At 43.6% G+C, this 21568-nt stretch overlaps 1 protein-coding gene across 1 annotated transcript; it reads left to right on the top strand.

The window, feature by feature from the left end:
* Positions 1-784: 784 nt before the first annotated feature.
* Positions 785-14776, top strand: LOC116957245 (uncharacterized). The gene is made up of 3 exons (XM_032979308.2): positions 785-887; positions 3784-3955; positions 5048-14776. Exon 3 carries the CDS (start codon positions 5058-5060, stop codon positions 6108-6110), a length of 1053 nt encoding a protein of 350 aa, XP_032835199.1. The 5' UTR covers positions 785-887; positions 3784-3955; positions 5048-5057; the 3' UTR covers positions 6111-14776.
* Positions 14777-21568: the final 6792 nt, after the last annotated feature.

Raw genomic sequence — 21568 nt, 5'->3', positions numbered from 1 at the left:
AAGCCAACAACAACAATCACAAGACAATTTATATTAACCATATGTTTTCGAATCACCAAAATAAAGCTGTAAAAACAATGTAACAACAATAATCATAGGAAATAGAAGCGTGGATGTGATGACAACACTTGTGCACTCTTCTTGCGCGAAATGGGAGCGGGGGATTAATGAATCGACGTGTATTATGCATGCGCATTATGCGTATTATGGGTATTATGAATTTAAAAACATTTCTTTAAAACTTGTTTTTGTGTTTAGTTAGTCCTTCGCACGCACCTCCGATTAGCACGGTTGGCTAAATATGGTGCAAAATAAGTTCAAAATGCACACAGTGTACAGACACATACAATCATGTTCACGTTGTTGGTGCCGAGCTCAAGCACCCAAGGGCTCTCTGTACACGCGAGGGAGCAATGTTAAAGGAATATAAATAAATACACTTGCTCGAAAACCACTCCTGCTCTCTGACGTCACTACTCCACGTTATGTCATCGGCGCGAGACGCCAGGGGGAGGTGTACCCCGCTAGTGACGGCATGTCACCACCCTCCGCAGAGCTCGTGCGCGTGACGTCACGTCTGCCGCTGTTCCAGTTAAATCCTTATTTGGGCAAAGTCACGTCCAATCACTGGCGGGTCATTAACATAATGTTTTCATTAATTCCGTCGCGAGTTCAATGCGTTCGGCTCAGCAGCAACGCCCAATCGCTCCATATATGGGCCTGGGGCATTAACATAATTTAATCAGTTGCCGCCGCTCAGTGGGGGGGGGGCGGGGAAGAGGTGTCTCGCTACCGACGTCATGTCATCTCCCCGCCGCGCGATTTAATCGTTACGTCACGATATACCAGGACGTTACCGCTCTGCTCGCCTCTCACTGAGATCCGAGGTGAGAAGTTCAAATCGTGGTTCTTGTTGTTGTTGTTTACCCAGGTAGAGCCTCCCTGCTCCTCTCTCTCGCAGGGACATCAATTGGGTAGCAGCGAGAATCGATGTCCAGGTTGGGACATTACAACCCGGGGCCTGGCCATGCGGGGCCTAGCCTCCTGCCCTCGCCTGATTGTTTTTGGTTGAATTCTGTTTAAGTTTAATTTGTCTTCACCTGGCTCACTACTTTGAAACAATTTTTTTAAATTAACTTTTTATTTATTTCATCAGGCAAAAAGGCCACTGAGCTATGTAGCTCTTTTTCAGAAGCGACCTGCCCACAGCGAAGTGGCTTATGTGGAAACGTAGAGCAGCCAATAATAATCTTAAACGCGTGGTGATGTTGATTCTCAATGTAGAGGGGAAAACCGGAGGACCCGGAGGAAATTCCGTGCGACCCCGGGGAAAGAGACAGGCGTCAGGGTCGGGATCGAACTCACGACCTCCTGTATACCAGGCGAGAGTAGTTAACATCTTGCCATCACGGTGCCCACTCGAGTATTTTTTTTTACGGATGATACCAGTGCAGAATAAGTGTGTTTCACGACTGAAGTCCATTGAGCTAAGAGTAGCTTATTTTCAAGGACGACTCTGCCTGCAGACAAAGAATTCTACAATCGCACTCGTCACCCCCCGTGCGCTCGCCTACCCGAGCGTGTTTGTGTGCTGGGTAGCTCACGCACGTGTTTTTGTGTTAGAATTTCCGTGTTTATGTCTGCAGTCGATCATCGATTTTCCGGCGGCTTCGCGGGAGAAGAGGGTGACAGATACTTGGGGCTTTGGGTTTAAAATATTAGTTTGTTTTTGTTTTCCTACAAAACCTTTTATAAGCATGGAAACAGGATGTTAACACAGCACATACGCAGCTGAAGTCGCCATCTGTTCAGCCGAGCTTTCAAGTAAATCTGAGCGTGGCTTCAATACTCTTAGTTGAAGTTAAATGTATACATGTCTGCATAATACCAGAGGTGGGCCGTCAGGGCCAGCAAGGCCTTCTCTGCTGGTCTAGAGATTGTCAGAATCAGAAAATTATATTTTATAATGTAATATATTTTCATAAATGCTACATGTATTTTACAAAGTTCGTTCCCATTAGTCTATTAACGTCATTTCATTGCTACTCTCACCCTCGGTGGCGCTGCTTCCAGTGCAGCTCATATAAATTTGAGCTTTTATACAATCAGATTTTTCACCTGTGTTGTCTCCGGGTGAAACATCTACCCTGAGGCCTTCAGAATTTCGAGTGATCCCCTCTGCTGTTGAAGCAAATGGGGACAGTGTTGTTGATTGTTATATTCTTTAACCAATCAGATTGAATTTTGATTTAAAGCTTTCGTGACTGCAGTAATTCATATTCTTAGCTCTTTCGGTAAAGTCACGTTGAAGGGAAACAATAAAATATATATAAAACAATAAAAATTCTCACGACGTTTCGACCATAACCCCCGCCTCTAATCACTGCACCTGATATGAGTTAAGTGATGACGTCACCTTGCTGCTCTATATAAAACCGGGAGCAAGCGAGGGCTTTACCATTCTGGCGAATTGCCCGATGATGCTGGATGTATTTACCAGCGAAACGTCGTACTGAAACTGTAAATGTTGTGGATTCACTCTTCAAAACACACCGGTGGGCTAAAGTAGTGAATTATTGGTCTTTTGTCAACGTGACACTTTTTTTGCTGATTGGCCGTGTCGGGTGGTGGAGGGTTACGACACATTTATAAATAAACGCGATCTAACACAAAAACCTTTATTATGAATGCCATGAGAGATTCGTTCATGAGGCTATCCACATATACACGCACAGAGACAATTTCAACCAAGAAGATGGATTCTGGCTTAGCAATCATTGTAAGGATTTGATAAACCATTTCAGGTCTTAATTGATTGTTCACGCTTACGGTGGCTTTCAGACAGCATGCATTAATATTTTCTCTCCCCCCTCCTCTTTTCAGAACATAAATGGACTAGTCCTTCTAAATAAACTGCCAAATCGCTGCGCGTGGCGCTGACGTTTTTTGTAAATAAATACACCGTTTTAAAAAATAAATTAATTAATGCAAAACCGACACTTCTTTCAAATGTTTCTTGCCGTTGTTTTTTTCACACCTGATGACGACCGTTTGTGTTATGGTCGAAACGTCGTGAGAATTTTAACTGTTTTATATATATTTTATTATTTTATTGTTTCCCTTCAACGTGACTTTACCGAAAGAGCTAAGAATATGAATATATGTTTTCATAAATGCTACATGTATTTTACAAAGTTCGTTCCCATTAGTCTATTAACGTCATTTCATTGCTACTCTCTCCCTCGGTGGTGCTGCTTCCAGTGCAGCTCATAAATTTGAGCTTTTATACAATCAGATTTTCCACCTATGCTGTCTCCGGGTGAAACATCTACCCTTAGGCCTTCTGAATTTCGAGTGATCCCCTCTGCTGTTGAAGCAAATGGGGACAATGTTGTTGATTGTTATATTCTTTAACCAATCAGATTGAGTTTGCCATGTTTGGCATATTCTTTGACACGCCGTAGCCTTCTGGCTTGCCTAGCCACCTATGTTAGCATTTTTCGTGGTGTGTGATCAGAGGACCAGTTAGCTAACTGAAGTAAAACTCTTAGTAAAGTCACATAGAAAATAAATTAAATACGTGACTCCGTGACTTTACCGAAAGAACCAGAGTAATTCCTGCAGTCACAAAAGCTTCAAATCAAGTTTGAAGTAAAACTAGCTATCACGTAACGTAGCATCATTTAAGATTTATTTAAACTTTCTTTCGCGACGTTTAGATTTTTAGATGTGCTTTAGATTTTTTGTTTAGATTTTTACTTTGCCCTGTTTTAAACGCTGAAGGAGGAGACGAAATCGATTTGGTGGTGGATTTACTGGTAAAGCCCTTTTCGAGAAGGACCTTTCAAGAAAAGCTGGAATGTGTGAGGAAGGGTCAACCAATCCCGCAGCTAGCAGCCCTGTCCCAGCCAGAGAAAGGATTTGTGCGGCACTTTCAATCGACCAACAACGAAAGGTACACCTGGCTTATAGCGTTGAAGGAACATTGCAAATGGTATTGCTGGGAATGCCTGTTTATTTGCAACTGATCGAAATGGTGTTTGGTGCCACGCTGGGTTTGCAAATCTGAATTGCTTAACCAAGGCAGCAAACGAGACACCAAAGCTATTTATTATTATTGCTTGCTTTAGATCGTTGCTCCTGGTGTGAATGATGTTCAGATTCAGTGGCCTGGCTGTGCCTTTGAGTGTGCGCTGTGGCATGTGCATTTAGGCCCAGCAGCTTGGGTGGAATCTTTGGGGAAGCCTGTTGAATCCTGATTGTGTTATTTGTGTTTTACGGAATTTTTGCTTGCTTGGTGGTCGCATGAGTAAATGTGACTGGTTGTTGTGAGTTTGTTCTTGTTTCTTTGTAATGACATTTATTTGGGCTATACGATGTATATTTGTGATGCAACATCCTGTCATTCTGCGTAACAGTGGTACATCCTTGATGGTTTCAGGGACCATGTATTTCATTTCTCTGCAATTAGTGTATTTTAACTTTTATAGGTGTTGAGCCTCGTGTTAAATCACTTTATTCCATTTGATAAAGGTTACTGTCACTGAATATGGGTTGGTTACGTAGAACGACACTAGCCTATAGCCCTAGTGTCATGGTGAGCTTATTTGAAGGCGGTTTAATTGCGGGAGGATAGCACAGAACGCCTAGGGTGTAAATTACACGGTCCACCTTTGCATATTACAACGTATTATTTTTAACACCCTTTACTATGTTATCTGAATTTAGCTTAAATATTCCTTTCGTAGCCAGATAACCAAAAGCGTGTCCGTGGAGTTTTAGGTGAACATTCATTTTGAAGATACTTAGGTTTCCGGACATTTCTGACCAGTTGCCCCCCCCCCCATTGTGTGCCTTAGCAGCCAGTGCGATGAATTGAGGAAGCTTTTTCACTATATCATGAATATATGAATACGTATTGACGTGCAAGTCATGTGTGACTGTATATATATGCATTCCTCTTTTGCCTCTATGCTGAGGTAGAGAGTGTTGATATTGATGTTTTCCTGTCTGCAGCTGACACTTCCTCTGCCACTTTGCTCTGCAGAATTGGTCTAATGGAGCAAAGGCACTCAAAGTTGAGTAAAAAAATACACCAGTGCGACCAGTGTCCTTACACCACGGATCAAACTGGAAACTTGAAGCAACACCAGAGAAGACACACAGGAGAGAAACCTTTTAAGTGCACTGCGTGTGAGAAAGCATTTGCATACTTATCAGTTTTTCAAAACCACCAGAGAACACATACAGGAGAGAAACCCTTCAAGTGCACTCTGTGCGGGAAGGCATTTGCACAGTTATCACACCTTCAAAACCACCATAAAACACACACGGGTGACAAGCCATTCAAGTGCACTGTGTGCAGGAAGACATTTGCTCATTTACCAACTCTTCAGACCCACCAGAGAACTCACACAGGTGAGAAACCATTCAAATGTACTGTGTGTGAGAAGGCATTTGGACAGCCATCACATCTTCAGAGCCACCGGAGAACACACACAGGAGAGAAACCCTTCAAGTGCACTGTGTGCGGGAAGGCATTTGCACAGTTATCACACCTTAAAAACCACCATAAAACACACATAGGTGACAAGCCATTCAAGTGCACTGTATGCAGGAAGACATTTGCTCATTTACCAACTCTTCAGAACCACCAGATAACTCACACGGGCGAGAAATCATTCAAGTGTACTGTGTGTGAGAAGGGTTTTCAACAGTTATCACATCGAAACAGGCATCAAAAGATGCACAAGGAAATGAATGTGAAATCGGCTTGTGAAAGTCAAAGTGCTGCAATGAGCCCATCCCTCATGAAAAAAGAACCAGAAGAAAAACCCAGTTTAAACGCTTTGAAAGGAATCAAGGTGACATATAAAGAGGTGAAGGTGAAATGTGACGTGATGGTGAAGAGCGAAGTAGTGACGGTGAAATGTGAAGATGAAGATTCAACTCCAATATCGGACCCTCGCATTGATGGAGACAATGTAAAGCAGGAGAAGAATTCTGACTCGGAGGCAGATCGAGACAACTCCCAGCAGTTTGTGGATGTGGAGGTGTGGGTGGACTTCGTAGACAATACAGAGTCACATGGAGTCTCAGTAGAAGTGTAAGCTTGAAACGATGAAGCTCTATTGCTTTTGTTCCAGGCCGTTGTTGTATTCTAACCTATAAAAGGCATTTTTGTCTGTCTGTCTGTCCCTCTGCGTACGCTCGCTTGCGGGGGATTTGGCTCTCGGACCGTGGGGTTGACGCCGAAAAAAAATTGCTGGGCGGTACGCCCCGAGCCCCGCAGTGGAAATAGGCTATTCCGTTTTCCCATCCCTAAACTTTAAAGTAGTTGAAATTGCGTTTTTGTGCAATATCTCTATTTATTTATTTACTTTTGCCGCTCAAGCTGCCGGGGGTTGCCCCTGGCAACGCACGCGCGTCATTGCTGGAGGGTAGGGGGATTTCTCCTTCGCGTTCAAAATGCCAAAAAAATACACGCAACGCTGAGGTAAATTCATCAAAGTGTCACGTCCTCTTCCCCCCCACCCCAATGTGTGCACTTACTACTATAGCGTCGGTAGATACTAAAATTATCGTGTTTAGACAGGATTATTGTAGCGTGGGGGGGAGGTGGTTAGCGGCCCAGCCCCCAGCCTCGGCCGGCTGGGCAATCTAGGCGAGACCGGGGGCTCTGCGCGGGACTAGGCCTCATCACGGCCTCTCTGCCAGGTGAGTACTTTGTGCTATAGAGTCGATATATAATGCTACTAGCGGCAAATACCCAGCGTTGCCCGGGGGAAAATATATTTAAAAACTTACAAACATAACATACAAATTAAAAGAAAACTCATTAATAAAAATTAAAAACCTAGCGCACCACTAATCGATTATTAAAATCGCGCAAAGGAATCGAAGGTTGTAGATTACTTTAGAATCGTCTTGAAGCGACGACACGCAATGGAAACATCCTAGATAAACGAGCAAATCTTAAAAAAAGTATTACAATGTGTGCTCAAATCCCAATAACAACCATAAGATAGATTAACCATGTTTTCTAAATCACCAAAATAAAGCCTAAAAAACAATAACAATAGTAATCATAGGAACTGTGATTCTCATTTAACAATAAACGATATAAATAACATGTACGACCAAACTTGCAGCCATAGCTGGCAGCATGACACTCCCAGTGTACTATGTGTGAGTGAGTGTATGATGTGTGAGTGAGTCATATGATGAGTGAGTGTATGAGTGAGTTAGTGTATGATAAGTGAATGGGTCAGTGGTTGTGTGAGTGAGTGTATGATGTGTGAGTGAGTCATCATATGATGGGTGAGTGTATGAGTGAATTAGTGTATGATAAGTGAATGGGTCACTGGTTGTTTGAGTATGATGTGTGAGTGAGTCATCATATGATAGGTGAGTGAATTAGTGTATGATGAGTAAGTGAGTCAGTGGTAGTGTGAGTGATGTGTGAGTGAGTCAGCGTATGATGTGTGAGTGAATCATATGATGGGTGAGTGTAGGAGTGAATTAGTGTATGATAAGTGAATGGGCCAGTGGTTGTGTGAGTCAGTGTATGATGAGTGAATTAGTGTATGATGAGTGTATGTGTCATTGGTGGTGTGAGTGTATGAGTGAGTGTATAATGAGTGAGTTAGTGTATGATGAATGAATGGGTCAGTGGTTGTGTGAGTGAGCCAGTGTATGATGAGTGAGTGTATGATGAGTGAATTAGCGTATGATGAGTGAATGGGTCAGTGGTTATGTGAGTGAGTGATGTGTGAGTGAGTCAGCGTATGATGAGTGAGTCAGTGCAATGTGTGAGTCGGTGTATGATGTGTTGTTGAGTCAGTGTATGCTGTGTGAGTGAGTCAGTGTAAGATGAGTGAGTGTATCACGGCCTCCTCCCCGCCATCACGGTATGCTAAACATTTCGAACAGACACATTCACAAATTTGACTTTTTTTATATATAAGATAGAGTCAGCATGTACTACTGTAGTGTAAGCAGGTACCACCACAGTCGGTACCCACTGCTGTAATCATAGCAGGTACCACCACAATATGCACTGCTGTAATCATAGGTACCACCACATCAGTATGCACTGCTGTAATCATAGCAGGTTCCACCAGTCAGTATGCACTGCTGTAATCATAGCAGGTACCACCACAGTCAGTATGCACTGCTGTAGTGAAAGCAGGTACCGCCACAGTCGGTATGCACTGCTGTAGTGATAGCAGGTACCACCACAGTCGGTATGCACTGCTGTAGTGAAAGCAGGTGCCACCACTGTCAGTATGCACTGCTGTAGTGAAAGCAGGTACCACCGAAGTCGGTATGCACTGCTGTAGTGATAGTAGATACTGCTATCGAGTTGGTAGATACTGCTATAGAGTAAGTAGATACTAAACCAGTCAGTATATACCACTACAGTCAGTCAATATTGCTACAGTCAGTATATACTACTATACAGTCAATACATACTACTATGGTGAGTAGCTACTAGAGTCAGTAGATACTACTACAGAGTGAGTAGATACTGCTATAGCGTTAGTAGTTACTACTATAGTCAGTGGATACTATAGAGTCAGCAGATACTACTATTCAGTTAGTCGTTACTACTATAGAGTCGGTAGATACTACTGTATAGGCCATAAGGTGAACTAGGAAAAAGTGGCTATAAAATGATTTTCGTTCCCACACCTGGGCACTACTTTTTAAATGATTTTTTTCATAGACAAAACCATTATCGACTTTATGTTAAAAGTTCTCCGCAAAATACCCTGCAGTTTTTTGTCACAATTCTTAAATGTATATTATTGTGAATTAGAAAAACGAAAATCTTATGCTGCTGGTTTTGTTTGTAACTTTATTTATATACATTTTAGCAACACAAAATATCTCTCAAACTGACGTTTATACATGTACCTAAACACTTGAGACAGGTTTTGGTGCATTATATACTCAAGTGTGAATGTAGACCATGAAATATGGCACATTTGTAGAAAATATGCTTCAACTTTACGGATTGGCACTAAGCAAAATTAAACATAAACATAAATTTAGCAAAACTGTGATGTTTTATACATCAAAATTTTCAGTAGGTACTGTGTAATCACAGAGAAAGATACAAATATAAGCACACTTTGGCCCAAGTTGGCTGAAATGACTCGAAATGCTACACTGTCCCCTTATTTTTGAATGCTGCCAAAAAAATTACAATTCTACAACAGATTCTTTACAGCTCAAAATCACCTTAAATTATAACACAGCGCATATTTACTCATCGGTATCATCACTGTCAGAGCCATCATCCCATGTAGGTCTTTCTTCTGTTTCCTGTGAAACATTTGCACAATTTTGGCACCGACATAAATCAGTACAAGACAGTCTTGCAGACATATAGGAACATTTTCCAGTCTTACATTTGCTATGCTTGCAACTGCAGTGGACTGCCTGCAACACACTTTCAGGGGCAGGATTTCTATTCATCCAGGTCACTGTTAACTCACCATCCTCGAGGTGCCATCCATTGCCAACGGGTGAAGGGGCACACATTATATCTTTCAGAGAATGTCTCATTATGGCTGCTTGGTAGTTTGCCCGGGGGCATGGATAGTTCTGGCAAAGCTGACGATGCCATACAGAACGCTTTGTATCTTGCATCGTTCACATTTTCGGCAGATGACTGGCCATACAGGTGGCACACATGTGCAAAGTAGCTCAAAGGTAGACTGGTCTAGGTTAAAACTGCTACCCAGATTTGTAAAAGCAGTCAGATATTCCTCTTTCTCACAAGCAACAGAAAATGCCTTTTGCCTTTTCCATAAAAGGCACTTGTAGAGTCACAACCTGAGAAGGTATGGATCCCAATAAGTGCCAAACAGACACTTGTGCCAAGAGCTGACGACACCTTAGCTAAGTCAATGAGCCTTGTTTTGTTGCCAACCCCCATGAAAAAATACAACCTACATGGTAAATCTGGCTGCAGACTTAAAGCAATCACTGCCACATCAGTATCAGGGCCCTTGATGACTACAGTTTGATGTCCCTGTGCAGCATGTGCATGTTAATACCCCCTGGTGTCACATTCCTCATGATCACATGTCAGATCTTCAACAGCACTGAGAGTTTGTAAACCCTCCATTACAGTCACGCATTGACACAGGTCTCCATGTGCTATGTACAAGCTTAAGTCCTTGCCCACAGTGGTAAGATCAGCCTCTCGCCACACAACATAGAGGAATTCTGCCAGTGCTTCTTTGTTCCATCTGATAGAAACTTTTTCCATTGTGTTGGTGTCTTCTGACCCCGTCCAAAAATTTTCACCAGTTGTGTACCACCACCAGCTCTACGTGACCATTCTAGGTTTTTAATACTCATTTTCGGATACTGGTCAATCACAAAGTCAATCCGTGTACAGTTGTGTTTCAGAGCAAGCTTGACTATGTACTGCAGTATGGTCTCTGCAAGCTCTCCAAAGGTACTTGGTATTGACCGAATGGCTTGAATGACTGCCATGCCATCAAAGAGAATAGCTCCATCTGTCGGAACTTTGTCAACTAAACAGTCTCCACCTTTGGTTTCCAATAAATCCATAAGAGCTGATTTGTTTGTTTTAGCAAGTGAACCATCAGCACTGGCTCAAGGATATGACACAGTTCCCAAGGAGTAAGACAGAATTTCCCGCAGGTCTATTTTTCTACTTTGACCTATGACGAGTAATCTGGAGAATAGTTTCTTGTCGGCACGTAGAATCACTTCCTTGCCTGCTGCAGATTTCTTCTTTGTCTTTGCTTGGTCACTAAAGGTCTTCAGTTTTTGTGTTTTGATGGGAGTAAATATGTCAACTGATGGTGATAACAGTCTTTGGTCCATAAACTCTTTGACAGCATTTTCCCCCTTTTCCGGAGCTGCGAGCAAATCCCTCATGATTTATTCAGCTGCTACTGTCCCAGAGCTAAGACACACAATGGCATCTTGGTGTGTGTCAAAAGGATTCAGCATGGAATCTAGGGTGGAAATTATTCTGGTCACAGCCCTTTCATCATTATGAATTCGTGTGCTGTCAAGGTCTTTTCGTTTCCTTATATCGGGAGATTTACCTGCCATTGCCTCACATTGTCTTGCTATGGCAGCCCTTTCATGTTGCGACAATATCCAGCGATATACTGCAGCCCGATTCTGTGTTAACCCTGTCCAACCACCCTTTGTCTTGGAATCTCTGTTGCATGTTTGCTCAATGGCCTGGTCACAAGCATTCGAGGCAAATCCATGGACACTTTGACGTTGGACAGTCCACTGGCCTTTAACACTGAGCTCACTGTGGCAAGAAGGATGTGTGAGGGGCAAATTGACCATTTCCAGCCAGTATGAAGGTAAATACCTAGCATAATTTACACGATCGTACGCAAAAAACCATGCCATCATCAAGCGCACTGTTGACAGGTGAAGCTGCCAATCTGATTATCGTGTTGCTCTCACAAATAGAAGGAGTATCTGTACCATGTCGATGTATGAACTCCAGAAGGCAAACGTTGGGTTTTCTGCACTTCCTCTTTTAACAACGTCTTCATATTTCGAACACATTTTGTCAAATTTCTCATTAGCACACAAAACATCCATTGTTCTGTCCGGGAATGCACATTTGATCTCATTGATGACATCCAGACACTCATATCTCTCCTCTGGTGGCAGAGAATCTAAGAAGGTGAGAAGTCTGATGCGTTGCAGACTCTCATACAGAAGTTTGTGTGACCTCATGCTGCGGTTGTAATGATGACCACTGATCACTCCATTGATGGATCCTGGGGCAACAACTTCGGACTCAATGAGTATGTCTTGCAGTCCTGCATCTCCAAACCTTTTTCCTAGAATGCTGAGGTAGGACATGCAGGTGTGAAATTCACCTAGTCTAATCACTATACGCTGAGTAAAGTCATCATCTTTCCAGCGGATTTGCTGAGCTTTGGCATATATAGCTTGGTCAAAAACTAGCACTGTATGGTCCAGTTCTAGCTGATTAGCAATTTGAACACTTCGCTTCAGAATTATGTTTACTGTTGACATCTCTGTCGGTGAAGCCTCAATGACTGGAAGATAATACAGTGCTGACTTTTGCAGACTGCCATCACCTTGAAGTAATGTATGGAAACCTGTCCAGCTTGTTATTGTGCATCTTTCAGCATCTATGGACTTTACAAAAACATATGCCAGTTCAGTTTGTACAGCAGACACCGTGTTCAATTTGTATGTGTCGCCTGTAATGGAACACTTTCCTGATGAAACAAGTGCTGTGGTCCTTGTCTTTTAGAATTATGGTACTGTTTGACAGGGATGCTCGGGGGTACTTTCAATGAGGAAACTCCCTTCTGTAGTGGTTGTCTGTTTGTTGTTGACACAGGTTCAACTACAGAACTTTGCAGCATAATCCCATTTGTGTGGTGGGTAGTTCCATGACCTGACAGTGTCTCCTCCCCAAAGTCAATATTGTCCCACACAAGTACTGTAGGAACCTTCTTTGAGAATCCCTTTGGTATTTTGTCTCTGCCCTCGACTAGTTGAAGTTGGGCAAGGCTAGTGTCTAGACTGACAACTGTGTCCCATGATGCACAATGTCCTAGTCTATTTAGAAGTGACGCAATTTGTGATGAACCTGTTAAATGGCGAACCGTTAGACCAAGACACAATGATTTAGGAGTCTGCTTCCGACCCTTAGATGCAAGATACACAATGTTTTGACAGATAGATATCACTTTTAGGTTCAAATCATCTGGAATATCAACATAATGGGCCAGTGTTGGTTCCTCAGTTGCACCAATAATCCAGGAAATCAGATTGTACAATTCAATTGGAACGACAGATTTTGCCTCGCTCACATTTAGGTCATCTGATGTGGGTGGCCACGGGCATTTCATACCGGGAGAGTCACACAGAAACATCTTTAATATTAATGCCACACTGTAAAGTGTCCTCGTGTCCTCTGCAGTATTGATGGAGGCCATTGAACTTGGTCTTTGTGGACCAGCTTTTGCACTAGCCCTGTTTTCACAGTCACTTTCGCTAGTTACCTCAGTTGACTGTTGTTTCTGTACCTGATGGATGAGGTAGCCTGTCTATCAGCTTATCTGCAGACAATGTCTCAACGAAAACCATCTCACTTATGTTGTGCTTCTTGGGGGAGTGAAACACCAGCTGGGGGAAATCACGGGCCAACCTCCTCTTCAATTTATCCTGCCTGAATCAAAAGATAGAGTCAAAGATGATCACAATGGTATAAATAATTATATATATTCACACTGAATTCATTTTTAATGCTAAATTCTATGCTAATTCCTTTGTCAAGGGGTGCCTCGGCGGATGTGTATGCTTTAACTTAGCTATTTCAATGCTAAATTCTATGCTAATTCCTTTGTTAAGGGGTGCCTCTGCGGATGTGTATGCTTTAACTTTTAACATAGCCATTTCTGTGACCAGTCACAAGCTAATCACTCGGCCATTTCAATGCTAAATTATATGCTAATTCCTTTGTCAAGGCGCTTTGTTTCTTCTCACACAGCTTAAAGGTCATGATCTGAACGTGGCTTTTTTCACTCCAACGCTGTCCTACCAGACAGTCTCGTCCCTTCACCTGATGAAGGCCGCTTGTGTTGTGGCCGAAACGTCGTGAGAATATTATCGCGTTATTTTATTTTATCAATTTATTATTTTATTCTCATTCTACGTGGTGACTTTACCGAAATAACCAAAGAAGGTTAAAATACACTGTTAACAGATTCTACACGTTATAAAATATGATTATGATGATTATGATTATTATGAATTCCATTTTTGTTAGAAAAAGAATGTTGCTTAAACGTTCTTTCCAAAGAGTCCAAAGGCATTTGTGGTATTCAAATTACCTGTAGTTTGAAGCATCAAGATATTCATGTTTTTTCACCAGATTTAAAAAAGATCATTCTTAGCTGCTTCATTGTCAACACCTCTTGGTTTACAATTATTCTATGGCGGATGATCCTCTCACGGAAGATGTTGTAGCTGGCATCGAAGGTTGGCTCATTTCTGAAAAGAAAACACATTAAAAACAGAAAAGATGTATTACTTTATGTGCCATAACTATTGCACAATGGCTTCAATTTTAAATGTAGTATAAAGAGTAGCAAATCGAAACCTGACAAAGTGATTTGAGATAATTTTTATTCTTCAGCAAGAAAATTATTTCTAGTTTCTTCTACCTTAACAATTTACTAAACATTTTTTTTTCATTTTGAATTACTGGTGCAATAGTTGTGCAGTCAAGACTGTGTTTACAGACAAATCGACAATATAGATGGTCAATGCTTTACTTTTGAAATTTGAAAATGTGAGGGAATTATTAATTATTATTTATAATATAAAATATTCATAACTCACTGTTCTTCTGAGGTCACAGTAACTGATGCACTAGACTTTGTCAAGAACCTGGTGTACTGTCTATAACAGGACTTGTGGTATCGCACCTCCAGAGACACACAGTCTTTGTCTCGAATATGCACAAGAATGCTAGTGTCTTCCTTCATCTCAGCAGCTTTCAGCAACTTGCCTGTAAATAAATAAATAAAAACTAATTTAACTAATAAAAAAAAACTGTGTTGAGAGTTAAACAATATTGAGTGTTCTGGCTGTAGCTGTAGGCAAAACAATGCAAATCTGTCTCTGACTGTAAAATAAAACATTACATAAATTATGTTTTGTAATTGAAAGTTAGCCATGGTACCCAGCATAAGGGAATAAAAGTTCAAACGTGTGTGTGTTTGTGTGTGTGTTTTGTTTTTACCTACCTGCTGACAACGTTTCTGCCTGTGAAAGATGGTCCTTCTGGCGTTTGCCTCCCACAGTAATGTACTTGTCCGTTTTCTTACAAATTATGCACAAGGCAGGAAGCACAGGACCAGCACAAGCTACTGGCAGGCTGGTCCTGGACCTAAGTTTCTTTGTCGGACAATTAACTGTAGCGATACTAACGTTACTACCCGATGGCACAGACTGGCCTTGATCTTGAGCTTCAGGTCGCTGTGTGGCCTGTTTCTTGGCCGCATCCAAGCGCTTTTTGTCAATGAAACGCCTGTAGCAAGTGGAGTGAAACCCAGCGTCTTCGGGAACATTGTCAAACTCGATTTCTAGACAATGTTTGTATGTTTCTGCTATTCTCTGATTCTCACCTTGCAAAAAAAGCCACCGTTTGACGCAGTTTCTGAATGTATCCCACCGTGTGCGTGTAAAAGCCTTTGTTTCTTCTTTCTTTCTGGACGTGAGATGCATGAGGCATTGTTTAAAATACTTTTTACGGACTTTTGAAGGAGGTCTGGCCGTAATTTCCTCTTCTTCACTACTCGATATTAACAACAAGGGCGCAGACATCTTGGACTAATGTTTACCTGTCCCAAAAAAGCGGCCACCTTATTGGTCTAGCGGGAAGCACGTGACGATTGTTCCGCGAAGCCTCATAACTGATGATCAAAATATGATTACGCGAGGAAAGAACTATTGCCGACTTTAAACAGTAATAAAAAATAAACTGCAGGATTACACATGGAGAACTTTTATTTTCACGTCCAAAAACAATATATCTTTTTATTAGAATGAAAATAATTTAGTGCCCCATATATGGGAATGGGATTAAACGTAAAACTTCTTCACCTTACGGCCTAGTAGGCCGAGTAAATACTACTATTATGGTCAGTCGTTACTGCTACAATCAGTAAATACTACTGCACAGTCAGTAGCTACTACTGGCTCAGTAGATACTACTGTACAGTCAGTAGATACAACTACAGAGTCAATAGATACTATTTCCTCTGTTGTATGTAGGGTGTGTAGGTATATATACCTACGTGGGGGTAAAGATATTTATTGAGGGGGGGGTTCACAATTTTCAGAAACCTTTTAGATCAACTTTACCCCACACTTTCTATGGCTTTTTGGACTTTTGCAAGCCTCTTATAATTTTGTTGGTAGAGAAATGGACAAACGGCCCACCGGGCTTTCACAATACCTTAGTATCTGTGTATGTGTAGAGGTGTTACGGGAGGGTGACACGGGGTTGTATAACGGTGGCCACAAACACGTCCGCTACAGCCACCACCCTGGGGGGCTGTGGGGGATGCTGTGATCCCTCCCAGCCCTGTCCCTCAGTGAGAGATAGTATAAAAGGTGGGACCCGGGGAGCTGAGAGTTAGTTCGACTCAAGCAAGATGAAGAGCCAGTGAAGAATGAAGATCGACTAGCCAGACCCTGGAACTCCTTTGGCTCGCTGTCTTTTTGTGGGCCGGGCAAAGAAATTCTCGATTTAAAGCTTTCGTGACTGCTAGGATCCATACTCTTTGGTTCTATTGGGTAAAGTCACGTAGGTGAAAATAAAATAACAAAAAATCACGACGTTTCGGCCACAACACAAGCGGCCTTCATCAGGTGAAGGGACGAGACTGTCTGGAGGACAGCGCTGGAGTGGAAGAAGCCACACTTAGATCACGACCTTCTCACACAGCTTAAAGGTCGTGATCTAAGCGTGGCTTCTTCCACTCCAGCGCTGTCCTCCAGACAGTCTCATCCCTTCACCTGATGAAGGCCGCTTGTGTTGTGGCCGAAACGTCGTGACTTTTTGTTATTTTATTTTCACCTACGTGACTTTACGGGCAAAGCAAGCCAGGGTGCGACACCAGAGCCGCGAGGCCCGATGTCCTTCTGAGGGCCGGACTCGTGTGGGTGGTGATCGGGACCTGCGCCGAAGCTGGGCCAGGTCAGATAGCCTCCTGAGAGAGGACCAGGATAGAGGGAACCAGGGAGCTAGCGTGGGCTAAAGCTCGGGGAACCTTCCCTCTATAGAGTACCAGTGAAGAGGCCGTTACTTCTTCAAGTATCAGTTTCGCCACTGTAATTGAAGCGTCTGTAATAAATACGTGTTGCCTCAAGTGAACAGTCTCCGACGTCAATAAGGCCACTACATATGTATATGTAAGGTTTTTAAGAGAAGTTTTGAAATATAGTTTTCACCCGGGCAACGCCAGGTACTTCCCACTAGTCTAACCTATAAAAGGCATTTTTTTGTCTGTCCATCTGTCTGCATACGCTTGCTTGTGAGGGATTTGGCTCTCGGACGGTGGGGTTTATGTCGAAAAAAATTTGCCGGGCGGCACGCCCCGAGCCCCATGGTGGGAATAGGCTATTCCGTTTTCCCATCCGTGAACTTTAAATTAGTTAAAATAACGATTTAGTGCGATTTCTATTTATTTATTTACTTTTGCTGCCCGGCCCGGGACAAAGCACGCTATTGCGCATGCGCGAAACGCTGACAGGAATTGCCTCCGGCAACGTGCGCACACGCCATTGCTGGAGGCTGGACGCCATTTCTCATTCGCGTTCTAAATGCAACAAAATTTACACGCAACGCTGGCGTAAATTCATCAAAGTGTCACGTCCTCTTCTCTCCCCCCCCCCCCACCCCAATGTGTGCACTTACTATTATAGGGTCGGTAGATACTAAAATTACAGCGCCTAGACAGGATTATTTGAGCGCGGGGGGGGGGAGGGTGGCGGGGGCTCTGCATGGGACTAGGCCTCATCACGGCCTCTCTGTCAGGTGAGGACTTTGTGCTATAAAGTCGATATATACTACTAGCGGGGATATATATTTGAAAACGTCTGAAAACTTAAAAACATAACATACAAATCAAAAGATAACTCATTAATTTAAAATAAAATAAAACCTGAGCGCGCCAAGAATCGATTCTTTAAATTGCACAAAGGAATCGAAGGTTGTAGATTACTTTAGAATAGTCTTGAAGTGACGACATGCAACAGAAACATCCTGGATAAACCAGCAAATAAAAAAAGTATTACAATGCTGTGTGCTCAAATACCAGTGTGATGCAAGTCAAACAATAACCATAAGATATTCTTGGTTCTTTCTGTAAAGTCACGTAGAAGGGACTTTACCGAAAGCACCAAGAATATGAATCCCTGCAGTCACGAAAGCTTTAAATCAAAACCATAAGATAGATTAACCATATGTTTTCTAAATCACAAAAATAGAGCTATAAAAACAATGTAACGACAGTAATAAGAACTGTGTTTCTCATGTAACAATAAACGATATACATTACATGTACGACCAAACTTGCAGCCATAGCTGGCAGCATGACACTCCCAGTGTATGATGTGTGAGTGAGTCAGTGGTAGTGTGAGTAAGTGTATGATGTGTGAGTGAGTCAGTGTATGATGTGTAAGTCAGTGTTAGTGTGAGTGACTGTGTGATGTGTGAGTCAGCATATGTGTGAGTGAGTCATCATATGATGAGTGAGTGTATGATGAATAAATTAGTGTATGATGAGTGAATGGGTCAGTGGTTGTGTGAGTCAGCATATGATGAGTGAGTCAATGTATGATGTGTGAGTGAGTCAGCGTATTATGAGTGAATTAGTGTATTATGAGTGAATGGGTCAATTGGTTGTGTGAGTCAGTGAATGGGTCAGTGATTGTATGAGTGAGTGTATGATGTGTGAGTGAGTCAGCGTATGATGAGTGAGTGTATGATGAGTGAATTAGTGTATGATAAGTGAATGGGTCAGTGGTTGTGTGAGTCAGTGTATGATGTGTGAGTGAGTCAGCGTATGATGAGTGAGTGTATGATGAGTGAATTAGTATATAAGTGAATGGGTCAGTGGTTGTGTGAGTGAGTGAATGGGTCAGTGGTTGTATGAGTGAGTGTATGATGTGTGAGTGAGTCAGCGTATGATGAGTGAGTGTATGAGTGAATTAGTGTATGATAAGTGAATGGGTCAGTGGTTGTGTGAATGAGTGTATGATGTGTGAGTGAGTCAGCGTGTGATGAGTTAATTAGTGTATGATGAGTGAATGGGTCAGTGGTTGTGTGAGTGAGTGTATGGTGTGTGAGTGAGTCAGCGTATGATGAGTGAGTGTATGATGAGTGAATTAGTGTATTAGGAGTGAATGTGTGAGTGAGTCAGTGTATGATGTGTGAGTGAGTCAGTGGTAGTGTGAGTGAGTGTATGATGTGTGAGTGAGTCAGCGTATGATGTGTGAGTCAGCGTGTGATGAGTGACAGCGGTGCCGGACGGGCAACGCTGTCGTGGACAGTGCTGTGGGGGAGAGGGCCAATTCCGATTGGCCTTTTTCCCCTCATGGCGTCTGTGACCACCACAGCGGCTAAATGGGGGCTCTGGATGGGTGCGAGGGGCTGGTAACCCCTCCACCTTCAATAAATTACCACGAAACCATGACTAAAATATCTAACTAATAAGCTTGTGCCGGAGGCCCCGGGGGCCAGGCGTCTATGACGTCTCCTGGCCAAACCCCATCTGGCGGAGCCAGGAGATTGAATTTATACCCTCGGGGCTCATCCAAAAACAACGACAAGCCACTACGGATGGCCACATGGAATGTTCAAACGCTCACTGCGGAGGAGAGGCTGCCACTCCTCTGTCGGGAGCTGGACCGGTACCGCCTGGATCTCTGTGGCATTCAGGAGGTCCGGTGAACCGGCTCTGGCTCCTGTCACCATGAGGGGTGGACAGTCCTCTACTCGGGGTAGCAGACTGCCAAACAACAGGGTGTGGCGCTTCTTCTGAACAAAAGAATGAAGATGGCGTGGGAGCGTGATGGTGAGGTGTGGGAATCTGTAAGCCCCAGGCTACTTTGGGCTCGCCTTCCCATCAACCGGAGGCGAGGAGTGGTGATCATGGTTAATTATGCCTCCACCGAAGACGAACATCCTTGGAGGAATGCAGGCAAGGCCGATGAGTCAGATGTCTTCTATGACCTCCTGTCACAGGTGCTGGCTAAAGAGGCCCCTCAGGATAGAGTAATCTTGTTGGGTGACTTCAATGCCCGAGTTGGTCTTGATGCTGGCAATGGGTCTGGAGTGATTGGAAGGCATGGGCCAGATCAGCTCAATAATTACGGTGGAGTCTGCTAGATTTTTGTGCAGCCCATGGCCTTGTAATTACCAACACGCTGTTCCGGCATCGGCGCATCCACACAACATCATGGATGCATGCCGGGTCCAAGCAAGAACATCTGCTGGACTACATAGTGACGGATTAGCGGATGCGAGCCCATGTCCTTGACACCAGGACCTACCGTGGAGCTGATCTGCCCTCTGACCATGGACTTGTGATCTGTAAGATGCACCTGCCATTCTTCCACTCTGGTGGTGGGTGTACACCCAGGACCCCATTCCAACCTAAGGTGGCCTGGTCTTAGCTGATGAAAGTTGCAAGCGAGTATTTCATCATCGCTTGCAGCTGGGGTTGGCATCGTCCTCCACTCCTGATGTCGAGGATAAATGGGGGAGGTTTAGGACTATGACTCATGCAGCTGCAATGGCTGCTTTGTATATGCGGTCCAGATCTCCCCAGAGACCCTGGCTGACAGAGGTGTTCAGGATGGTTGAGAAAAAATGACAGGCCCACTCTCATCGGCTACAGCATCCCACGTCAGAGAATGAGGAGGCTTACCGCAGCATTTGCTCGGAGGTTCGGAGAGCCGGGAGGCACTGCAAGGATGGGTGGTGGTCGCGGGTTGCTGAGGAGATGGAGTCTGCCTCAGTGGCCCGCGATCACAAATCCCTATTTAACTCCATCAAAAAAGCAACCTGCAGCACCACACCTATTACCATAATTAGGAGAAAAAAACGGTGATCCAATACCTGCCCCCAAGGAACAGGTTTGCAGATTTGCTGAGCATTTCTGTGAGGTCCTGGGGGAGGGCAAATCCCTCAGCCAGGAAAACATCGTGGCACAAAGTGGGGATTGCCCTGCTGATGCTGCGGTGCCTCAAACATTGGAAGAAGAAGTCACCCCCTATGAGTGGCTGACTGAGTTGCCATCTGTTGAGGAAGTACTGAAGGCGATCCAGAGTCTGAGACCAGAGATGATCTCCCAAGAAAAATGCTGAGGGAGGGTGGCGTTTGTGCACAGACTGCCCTACATGACATCTTAACAACAGTCTGGACCACTGGACGGGTTCCACAGTATTGGAAGGATGCCCTGGTGGTCCCCCTCTTTAAGAAGGGGGACCGCACAGACCGTAACAACTACAGGGGCATCTCACTCCTCAGTGTGCCGGGAAAGGTCCTGGCAAGGATTATTCAACATCGCCTTGTTAGGCACACTGAGGAGAGGCTTGCGGAGCCCCAATGCAGTTTCAGGAAAGGGCGGTCTTGCACGGATGCCATATTTTCTGTAGGGAATTCCAACAAGTCCTACATCTCTGCTTTATTGGCCTGGTCAAGGCCTATGATACCATCAGTAGGCCTGGGCTCTGGGTTGTTCTTCATGCTTTCGGAGTCCCTGATCCTCTGCTCACGATCATTAAGGACCTTGGGGTGTGACAGGGATGTCCTCTGGCTCCCACATTATTTAACATCTATTTTGACCACGTAGTTCGTGAAGCCTTCAATATTTGTACCGGAGGAATTTACATTTGGTACAGATATAATGGGAGGCTGATCGATGCCCGGGTACGGTCAAGGGATGGCTCCCTATTGGTCAACCACGTTATGTATGCTGATGATTTGGTA

The sequence above is a fragment of the Petromyzon marinus genome, chromosome 71, assembly GCF_048934315.1.
Source record: "Petromyzon marinus isolate PM22_M1 ecotype Great Lakes invasive population chromosome 71, UKy_Petmar_22M1.pri1.0, whole genome shotgun sequence".
NCBI classification, from domain to species: domain Eukaryota; kingdom Metazoa; phylum Chordata; class Hyperoartia; order Petromyzontiformes; family Petromyzontidae; genus Petromyzon; species Petromyzon marinus.
This window is presented reverse-complemented; position numbering and strand designations above follow the sequence as displayed.